This window comes from Vitis vinifera, chromosome 9 (genome assembly GCF_030704535.1).
Source record: "Vitis vinifera cultivar Pinot Noir 40024 chromosome 9, ASM3070453v1".
Taxonomy (NCBI): Eukaryota; Viridiplantae; Streptophyta; class Magnoliopsida; order Vitales; family Vitaceae; genus Vitis; species Vitis vinifera.
Genome location: NC_081813.1, coordinates 13,611,359 through 13,622,461, shown reverse-complemented (window position 1 = coordinate 13,622,461; position 11,103 = coordinate 13,611,359). Strand labels below are relative to the sequence as shown.

At 32.6% G+C, this 11,103-nt stretch overlaps 1 protein-coding gene across 1 annotated transcript; it reads right to left on the bottom strand.

Moving 5' to 3' along the window:
• Positions 1-2,318: 2,318 nt before the first annotated feature.
• Positions 2,319-10,829, bottom strand: LOC100267028 (large ribosomal subunit protein uL30y). Its single transcript, XM_002272880.5, has 6 exons — positions 10,695-10,829; positions 9,090-9,323; positions 7,043-7,140; positions 6,816-6,953; positions 2,872-2,974; positions 2,319-2,790 (listed from the first exon to the last, which is right to left on the bottom strand). Exons 2-6 carry the CDS (start codon positions 9,273-9,275, stop codon positions 2,575-2,577), a joined length of 741 nt encoding a protein of 246 aa, XP_002272916.1. The 5' UTR covers positions 9,276-9,323; positions 10,695-10,829; the 3' UTR covers positions 2,319-2,574.
• Between the last annotated feature and the right edge of the window lie 274 nt (positions 10,830-11,103).

Here is an 11,103-nt window from a genome sequence, read left to right as displayed (position 1 = left end):
CTAGGTAGTTTTGTGATACAAGATCACAAACTTTTAATTGGTATTAGACCAAGAAAAATTTAAGTTATTCTTACAAAGATCTTAACTCATGGAATCAGAAAAAGTGGGGTGTTCCATCAAATAATTTTCTATATTTTTTATAGGAATAATTATCCCCTTTGAAAAAATCATACCAAATTCTTTTGAAGAGATACAAGGAAATACAAATTTGGAATTTTGTAAGCTGTGGATGGAACCTCCTTTAAAATTGGATGGAAGTGGTAGATCCATTTGCAAATTGAAGCCTAAATAAGAATGAAATAAAGTTGGTAATGAAGGTAATGAAGCTAATGCTTAAGCTCTATAGTATCTTTAATTGGTCATACCTAGATAAATTTTGTAAGATAGCTATATATAAATATGCCGAAAAGGTTTAGGATATTTGGTCAGTTACTCATGAGGCCACTTTAGTTATAAAATTATTTAAATTATAAATGCTCACTACCAAAGTTAAAAGCACGAGGATGCGCATAAATGAGTCCTTTTATTTATTTTTTATTTTTTTTATGTTGAATTAGGTGCAATTGTGAACTCTAGTTTCAACCTTGGGAAAAAAATTACCAAATCAATGAATAACGTTTACTCTAAAAAATATTCTCTAATTTGAAAAAAAAAATGACTTCAATATTCTTAAAAATAAATGAAGTAGGAAAATTTTCATAATTTTTCTTTAAATTCTTTAAAAGAAAAGCTTATTAGATTTTACAAAAGTTATAGACATGGGGTTTGTATATATTGAGAGTCAACAAAAAAACCTTTTTTTTAATTTAATATTACTAATATTGTTCACATAATCACATCAAAGTCAAAATTAATAGATGATCGTTAAATGCATCTACTCAATCTATTCTATATTTAGTTAACAACAAGAAATGATAAGTTATTTCATAACTTATTTTATCCCATTAATAATAGGATATATTATTCCACTTATTTTACATCTTTTATACATGAGAAATGATAATCTCAAGTTGAGATATGGGATACACGTATCTCATAGTAAATTTACTTCTATCGATTTGTTTCAATTTTTTTCAACTTATATTGTAAAACAATAAAAATTATTTAAAAAAAAAAAAAGATTTTGTAACTAAAAAGAACTAAGAAAACATGTTTATAAAATATTTAATATAAACAAATTATTTTTATGTGTAATAACATAAAATAATTTTTTATTTGTAAATTTTAAATATTTTAATCATGCATACTATTAACAAATAAATAAAAAAATTACTTACTAATTATAAATTATATAGGATTTTTAAATAAAACTAAATATGAGAAAGTTTTCATACTTTTTAATAATAAATAGATATATAAATATCATAATATAATTTTTATAAACAAATATTAAACATTGAAATATAATATATTTTTCGTCCCATATTTTATTTTTTTATAAATCAAATATAAATATGATATAACATATCTCATTAAATATAATGTCCTAAGATATCTTTTTGATTGAATATAACATCTTCCTATTCCACTAAAAATGATATCATAAAGTATACATATAAATCCCAAGAAGTTTAAAATAGTTTTAAAAAATTATAAATAATATTAATTAAAATAGAGAATTTCCCTTCCCTCAAAGTAAGAGTTTAAGAGTTAAAAGAGATCATTGAAAACCTTAAAACTTCTCAAAAATTATTAAATAAATTAAATAAATAAAGAGTTGAATGAGAACTAGAACAAATAAACAAAAGCCTATAATTTGAAAATGCTAGAGGGGACCATAGCAGGAGAAATATGCTTGAAAAATATGTATCTGAAAGCATTACTGCAGGAAAATATTGATAAAAGTAATATATAGTTGAAGATATGACAGTTTAATGTTGATCTTCTTTATTTTTGTAGGTTTCATACATTTTCTTACTTGGATATGCACAATGACAATCGACTCCAACAATAAATGTGTACCATCACATAATGTTTTGGGCCCAATAAAACTATTTTTATATTTGAATTTTTAAACAAAATTTTATTCCCAAAATCAATTAAATTTTATTTTTGAAAATATTGTAAAATAGGTGATAAAATTTTTGCCTTAGTCATTTAAGATTTAAGATTGTGTTTGCCCCTCTAAAAGAACAATCATGACCACCCCTATGTCTGTCTTATTTAGAACGAGGCGCAAAGCCCAGCAATGATCAAACCGACCAGCCTACCACAAACTCTCAATGTAAGTCATTGGAAGGAACCATCTCCATTGCCTCTTTAAGATCTTTAGTCATGTGAGAACCAAATTCAAACAACAAATAATGAAAGCCCAGTGCTGCAAAAGCCGGAAATTTTCAGGCCAGAAAACATGAAAATTGACCCGATTATAATTCTCCAAGCAGCAATTCACTTGGGAGATTTACAGCTACATCATCACTCTAAGAACCACAAAAGCCAAATTTAGAAAACAAACCTTAAATGATATTGTCAAACTAAGTTACACGCCAATGCAGGTTATTTGAGGTGTCAATGTTCTATAAATAACCCACATTCAGAAAAAAAATTTCTTATATCTAGACCTTCCTCTTAATTCTAATTCATTTTACCGATTAGTTCATTGATTTTATCCCCACGATTACCCGCGTCTCCTCCTTCCTTGAATAGCTTTTTCTTCCCCTGAAAACCACCTTCCGGCTTGTTAAGTGTAAAGGGCCACAAGAAACTATTAACCTCCTTAAAATGTGGACCAACATTGGCAATTTCGTGTACAATATCTTCTATGCACATAATGCCATGCTTCCCCAGCGCCTGCCAAACAAGAAAGAATAAAGCTGAGGACTCAAGAACCCCGCCCAACAAGGTCAAAGAATTCAGCAAAATATCTCATACCTGTTCAATAATGTTATTGTCTGTCAGAGGAACTTTCTGCCCTTCTATCTTTGCAAAACCCTTCTTGTAAATCAGCTCCCTCACATTCTTGAGATTAGGATATCTTCACAGAATGAACAAAATTTCAATGAGAACCATCAATTAATAGTAGTCCTTGCAGTTATAATTACTATTATTCATCAATCAATGTAGCACTAGTAGTTGTTCTTATTATTGTTGTTGTTGTCATGACTAGACAAAATACTTGATCTCACATTCTTGAAATTAGGATATCTTCAGAAAATGAGCAAAAACCCATCAAACCCCATGAGCATTAAACCCATCAAAAACCCACTTGAACAGTGAAGTACCACATTTTCACAGTTAATCCAGTAAGTTGGACGTTGGCCATTGGACATTGAAAAAGCTTATAATCATGTAAATTGAAATTTCCTTTTTTTTCCCAAGTATTGTATAGGTGTTTGGTCAAAAGCGGGTTTGGTGGATATGGTTGCATATCTCAATCTATGTTGCAGGAATTTAGGTGCAAATGTCACGTATGGATAGGAAATCCTCACCGTTTCAAAATTTTAAGATAGAGAGACTTGGCTAAAAATGATCTCAATGACACACGGGCACTTAGATACACTAAATATCAATTATTTCTAGTGGTAGTTGAAGTTATGTATTGCTATATTTAAATTTCAAATCATACTTGCATAACTTCAAATACAATTAATGTGCTAGTGCTAATTAAAGCAGATTTGTAATTGCATTTCTACTTGTTAGAGGTTGTGGTATGTTTGTGCACAAGTAACATCACAAATAACAAATGATTTTGATTTATTTTATTTTCTTGTTTAAATTTAAAATAATTTATTTTTAAATTTTACATCATCTAATACAACTTAAGGAGTTAAATTTTATAATTTTATCATCAATTTGACTAGCCTTCTAGCATAATTACTTTTTTGAAAATTTTAAATTGGTAAAGGTTATATGAAATTAATTTGACCATATGTAAACTCAAATTTGCCCCTCAAATCCCTAAATATGGTCATAAAAACTAACTTCCAATAAACTAGATCTCCTTTTATCCTAAAAGAAATAACTAGAAACTGATATGCAAAATTCCATTTTTCTCATCTCTTACATGTATATAATTTCACAAAAATCAGCACATACATAACACACACACAAAGATCAGAATTCATATACATAAAGAGAGAGCAATTGAAGAGCAATCCCATGTTAAATAAGCATTTCTGACTAGCATCCCACCACCATACTCAATACAGCAGTACCAATATAGTATCATGTCTCCACATGAATGTTGGGTGAACGCAAAGAGTCTGCATATCATAGGGATCTCACTATGAGGTTCTCCATCAAGGTGAACGTGTCTCCTTTTGATTTTCCAGAGCTCAAGATGCTAGACACAGAGGCATTGCCTTTCTACATATCTATTTGTTCTGGTCATAGAGGTTCATCACTGCTTTGTTGCTAGGGCAGGGGAAGGAGGCTTCATGAAGTTTAAGGTGTGGGATGAGTAAGAGGGGTTGGAGATTTCCCATTTACTCTTTGTTGATGATACCCTCCCATTTTGTAAGCAGATGTATTTGATGTGAAGTGTTTTTTGGTTGAAGCAATCTCAGGCTTAAGCAATAACTTAGAGAAAAATGAAACAATCCTTGTTAGTGAGGTTCCCAGTGTTAAGGAGCAAGCATTTTTGTTAGGTTGTAGGTTAAGAAAGTTGCCTTCCACCTATCTAGGTCCTAATCGAATGCTCCTTTCAAATCTTCTGCATGCAGGATGTTGTGGAGGAGAGGTTCCTTAAAAGGTCAGTTTCTTGGAGACATTAGCTTTTGTAAAGATGGCAAAATAACCCTTTTGTAGAGCTCATTGTCTAGCTTGCCTATCTACATGTTTCCATTTGTCATTCCAAGGGTTTTTTTTGTAGGCAAATAAGAATATATATTAACAGCGCCTAAAAGGGACGCACCAAGGTTGACACAACTAAGATTCAAGAAGATTCAAAGTACCTCACGTGGGAGGTGGTTCTTTAGAGAAGAAACATCACTTAATTGATTGACCGTATGGTTGGACAATAGAAGGGTAGTTTGGGCAATAAAGATCTTTCTTTGCTCTAGAAGACCCTTCTAGGTAATGGAGTTGGATTAATAGATACAATAGGTTTTGAAGATGGATTATTCTAGGTAAATTTGGTGAGGACGCAGAAAGGAGGTGTTCTTGTGAAAAAGAGGGAAGGATATGGTGTAGGTTCTTCATGGAAAGCAATAAAAAATAGATGGATAGAATTTCAAGCTAGGACCAACATTGTGGGGGTTATTGGTAGAAGAATGAAGGGACTCTTTTCCATTTTTATTCTCCATTCCAAAGTCTAATAATATCTGATTTCCCAATGTCTCTGAGGAGGTGAATGGAGTTAGATACTAGAACCACCCTTGTTTCTTAAGAAATTTGTTATGATTACAAGGTCGAGTGTGTGCAACCGTTTCTTCAACAAATTCAAGTGATGGAAGTGACTATGAGATGTCAGGATTGGTTGATGCTAAGGGGGCCCTAAGGATGGGAAGTTCTCTGTAAAATCTTTCTTTAGCTCTTTGGAAAAGGTTTTACAGGGGTTCCTTTCCTAGTCAAAGAAGTATAGAGCTTGAGGTCTCCCCCAAAAGTGAATTTTTTGCTTGGGCAGGAGTCAAAGATAAAAAATTTTATGATGGCTCAATAAAAGATAAGAGGATGACCTCTAGCTACCTGGTGTTGTTCTGAGTAAGAGCAATAAGAAATTAGTCAACTATACTGTTAGAAGATTAGCCTAAGAAATCAGCAATTATTTTTCCTCTCATATATATATTCCCTTTTTTAGTAAAAATGATTTCTGTACCTAGAATCTGGATAAATTCCATATAAGACCCTAGCAATCAGATTGCTTAATTTAAGGGATCCTTTTGTGATAGGTAGCTTAAAAAGGGTTGTCAAAATAGCAGCCCAAGGCATACAAAAAGTATACAGCGACCACCAGCCACCAACCCAATAATCCAAGGTTACCCAAAAAAAATAGAGAACAAAACCAGCCCACCCCATTAATTCAAGGAATCTTGTCAACTCTTCTTTTATTTATATATTATAAATCAGAATGAATTGAGAAATACAGGAGATCATTTTTTTACACCATATACCTTTCTTCATTGTGGCCTTGAGGGAAGCTTATTTTTGGTGTCTCCCGTGTTGCCAACATCATAAATGGAGACTATATTAGCGTCACAGGAGTTCCACAGGGAAGAAGGAAGAAAAGGGTGGAGGATGGACCCACTTGTTTGTTTTGTTTTGGACCATTTAGCAGAAGCAGAACTGTAGGGCATTACCATTATAAGAATTTTTGTAGGCTGTACTAGGAGTAGGTTCAGGCTTATTTGGTTTGGTATTTTAAGGCCTATAAAAAGGAGTTAATGATGATGTAAAGGGGAGAATCGGCTTTCAGTAATACCTTACCAAGGGATATTTATCTTGTTTCCACCAATTTGGTATAGTTTGTCAGTAGAAGGTTGCTCTCAATCAAGTTGTGTTGGTTGGTTGTCCCTGATGATTGCCCAGGGTTGTTACATGCTCCATCAGCAAAGATGGAACGAGAACAAACACTTTAACCCATATACTAGGAAACAAATCAAGCTGCAGAACTTACACAAATGAATCCATTCCATCAAAGATATTCAGACACAGTTAGTTAGCAGGCTTTCCTAGAAAAACTTCAGACTGTAGACCATGAACAAATGGTGAGAGTGCCCCCAGGACATGCAAATCTTGCTAGCATCTAGTGTATCTGTGTAGCTGCTACTATCGTAAATGAGAAGGAATGCAAACAAAAGTCACAGGAAACTAATGACACAGCACATATGAAACATATGATAATAACAACAGTAACAATAAGGACTTGTTTCTCCTACCCATATGCAACGTATGGCTCCACCTTTTGCAGCATTTCCAGAATTCCTTCATTGGCCTTCACCAAAACACCATCAAAGATTTTCCTCAATCTCAAAAAGTATAAGATCTTCCTAGTCTTTGGATGCATATCATTTTTGCTGAAAATAATTTGGGAAGATCAAAATCTGAAGAGGCAATAACAAAAAATATAGAGGAAACCCTCAAAATCACAATATTAGTAACCAACCCCTGTATGCGAATGACAAAAAGCAGTTTGGAGTCTAATGTTTCCAATGATAGTTTTCGCTTTTTTCCCCTATGCTTCATTTGGATCAGGTCTAATTCCTGGATGCAAAACAACAAATAAGATATATATTTTTTTGATAGGTAAATTAGGAGGATATATTAAAAGCAGTTGGAAAATGGCACAATAGAGTACACACAGAGTATACAAAATATGATATATCATATGATTTAATGGAACACATTGAACTCAGCAGAGTGACATAAAACCTAGACAGGAATAGAAGCTCTATCATATATTGTGATAATCCACCGTGCAAGGCATCTGATCATTTTTTTTTTTTTTGATCAGAGCAAGGCATCTGATCATGAAGGCCTGAGGTTGGACCATCTCATAATAAGTTCTGAAGCGTTATCTAGGTCTCCATCCTCATCCTCCACATATATAGGGAAATTATTAGAAGAAAATTCAACCTTTTTGTTCACATTTTTATTGCAGTTATCAAAATAATACTATTTGTACATGTACCATGTAATACATGCAGCAATTAACTTTATTGGACAATACAGATATGATAAACAATTTTGGATCAACTGAACAGATGACCTAAAACTTAAAAAAAAAAATAATAATAATCACACTAATAACAGTTGCTTTTTTAGTTGTATTGTTTGATCAAGAAACAAAATATGTTTCATTCAACTTTTCTAAACATCTCATAGGGCAAAAAGAACACCTTCTAACATTTGTTTACACTTTCTTTCTTGAGATTGAGATTTCTAGGTCCATTTTCCCTCATAAGAACTGAAATTTCTACCACTTTACAAAGCTCAGAATTTGATTGCATTTTGTTTCATGTCTCTACAAGTGAAAGAGAGCCTATTAGATACAAGTTTAAAGGGATTTGAATAATGATAGTTTGGCCATTGAAAGTGACTTTTATTAGCTTTCATATTGTGGTGAAACCTCCTCCTTAGAAATTTTGGCATAATAATAGTATATATATATTATGCCTTTTATGAATGATCTAAACATTGAAATTTTATATTTTTTATGTTAACACAAGCATGATGTTGCATTTTTTGGACAACCAAATGATAATATATTTTTTTGACAAGTAAAGAGATTGTATTAAAAAAACCACCAAAGTAGTGGCTTAAGTTACAAGGAAGAAAACACCCCTCACACCCTAGCAAAACGCCAAGGGCAGAGGAGCAGCCCTACCCACACCCTTAACGGGTTGCCACCCAACCAACAAAATCAACTATGGTCGAGGGACCATCTTTTATAGACAAGCAAATGATAATATATTGAAAGTGTATTTCCCTATCTGTGTTAATGCATACATATATATATATATATATATATATATATATATATATATATGATACCAAATACAGAAAAAGATGAAAGAATACACAACACATTTTACAAGTTGACGGCCATATTAGTCCATTTGACTTCTTAATGAAACTACTGGACATAAAAATATGGCCACCATGATAACACCTAACTTAGGGTATATGATTTAAGAGATTAAAATGTATCATAATATTTAAGTAGCAAAATAAATGAGAGACAGTTGCTGATTTTCATGATATGTGCCTATCCCTGTTTGCAACTGAGCCTTGCTGATTTCCAAATACAATAAAATTTTGGATGGCAAATTCATAAGATAGTTCCTATTTTTTTTTTTTTTTTTTTTAATAACAGAGGAACCTTCCATGGTCAAGCCCTTAGGACTCTCCATGGGGACCCAAACCTTAGGGTGCTAACCATGCCCTCCACAATCAGCACCGGGTAATTCAACGTATCATCAATGGCAGGATTCAAACCCAGGACCATGTGCCTCTTACCGAGACCAAAGTCCCCAGCGTTCGCCCTGACCAACAGGGTAAATTAAGATAGTTTCAAGCTACTGATAAAATGGACCTAGAAATAATTCTGCCTTGTGGTTCATATTTGAAGCACCAAGATACTGTTTTGATTTCTAGAAGAATGTACAGGACCAATAGCACTAACTTCATTGTATTTATGTAAATATAGTTACCCTATTTCGGTACTCTTGGATGTATTGCTCAGCCGTTTTCAAATTGAAAGCCTTATTTTGTTTGCTTCTCAAATTCCTCTCCTCCAATTGTTGTCTCCTCTTGATCGCCCACTCTTCATTGCTCTTTCTTTTCTTCAAAATCACCTCAGGTATGTATGTGAGGGGTTTTGGCTCCTCATCTGCCATGATTTCTAAACTCCTTTAATAAGGAGAAGACACCAAATTAACACTTCCCTGTTCAAAAGAAAAAAACAGAGATTAAATTTTGAACTATGTAGTTTCCTACAGTATATGATGAATCAACACAAGCAAGCAAACTCTCAAAAATACCAGTTGGTGGACAATTCTAATAACCACAGTCTCATAACATGTTATGAAAACGCATAATCGAGCAACATAAACCAGCAGAAGATAATGTAGTTTCTTTCATGTTTTAAGTTTCACCAGGCCATAAAGACTATCTAGGTTTAGGTTACAAAGAAGTCCAATTTTCATATTTTGCATACAGCTCCATCCCACAGCAGGGAATTCCAATTCCACATTATTGTTCTTCCAATACAAAAATCTTTATCTATATCAATACTTCTATCTTTCTATACCATGCATAATGGTACAAAAAGATATTTTATGTTACTTATTTCCCTTTTATACCTACTTTGCATTTTCTTTTTTTAAGACAAGAGTTTTTCCTTTCTATGTTGCTCTTCCTTTTTTTAGAGGCTTCCATTTAGAATCTTAGATTCGGTAACATTTATGTTTCCATGGTAAAATTAGTGTTAATTTAACCCAAATTTTTTTGTATGTACAAGCGCACAAGATAGTGTTTCCAAAATGCTAGCTTGAGTTGTTGTCCAAAATGAAACCTAGAATTCAAAACTTCCAACAATAGCATTGTACAACTTAAAAGCATTCAAAGAGAAACCCTAGCTCCATGTTTGGTTCCAAGAAAATAGGGCAACAAAGAAAAAACAATATTTTCTTTTTTATGTTATCTCTTATCTTTTGCTTCCTAGAAAATGTTATACATAATAATAATTAAAATAAATAAACCCAGGTCAACTAAGCAAACATTCAGTGTGCATTTTTTTAAGAAAAATGACATTTTTCTGTATTCCCGAATCCTAGGTGGGGAAAACTTTACTACTCAAAATTTTAATTGCTTTTATCATATTTTCTCTGAACATTCCCAAACAGCAAAGACCGTAAATCTAACAAAAAAAAAAAAAAAATCGGTATTAGCTGTAATCCGAAATTGCAATAGTTCCACGTCTGTAAAAAGAGAAACCCTAAATTTCAGAACTCCCAGCAATAGCTTTTCCAAGTTATAAAGCGTTCAGAGTGAAATTCAACACGCTGCTTGGTTACCAAGAAAATGAAGAAAAACAAGTTTTGATTCCTATGCTATCTCCCTCACTTTCTTTGCTGCCAAAAACCTAAAAGAAAAAAAATTTTAAAAAAATATATAAATTTACATTTCATTTTTTTTTTTTTCATTTGTCTCATTATCTTCTCAGTATCCAACGGATTACATCTAACCTAGAAGAATTTTCTCAGCATCCAAACGATTGTAGATTGATTAACTGGGAATAGAGATTGGATCAGTACCTTAACTCAGAGATCGATCGAAACGCGGCGTTTGGAGAAAAATGATTGAATGCTCTTTGTGAACATGGAGCAAACCCTAAAAGGGCGGACACGTTAAGTTTAGCGCCAGTGGAATGATAATGGGCTCAGCCTAGGCCCACCCAAATTTTGAAGTATTGGACTGTAAGTGGGCTAATTTCTAACAGGTCCAAAGCCTCTGGATCAAATATTGTCATTCAAATTCAACCCGACCCTACCCTTTAAAGATTTTCAATCCATAATCATTTCAATTAGGTTTAAGTCGGTTTTGGGTATCACAAATTTTATAAATAATCTAATTTTCAATCCATGATAAGTTTGGAGGTGTTTAAGTAGGTTTAAGGTTTCACAAATTTGATAAATATTAAGTGATTAGTTTTTGAGGGATTAA

Coding starts and splice junctions, on each gene's coding strand:
- LOC100267028 (XM_002272880.5), bottom strand. CDS start 9,275: ATGGCAGATGAGGAGCCAAAACCCCTCACATACATACCTGAGGTGATT. Junction 7,141..9,089: donor TCCAAGAGTACCGAAATAGG/GTAACTATATTT, acceptor TTTTGCATCCAG/GAATTAGACCTGATCCAAAT. Junction 2,791..2,871: donor ACAATAACATTATTGAACAG/GTATGAGATATT, acceptor CTTGTTTGGCAG/GCGCTGGGGAAGCATGGCAT.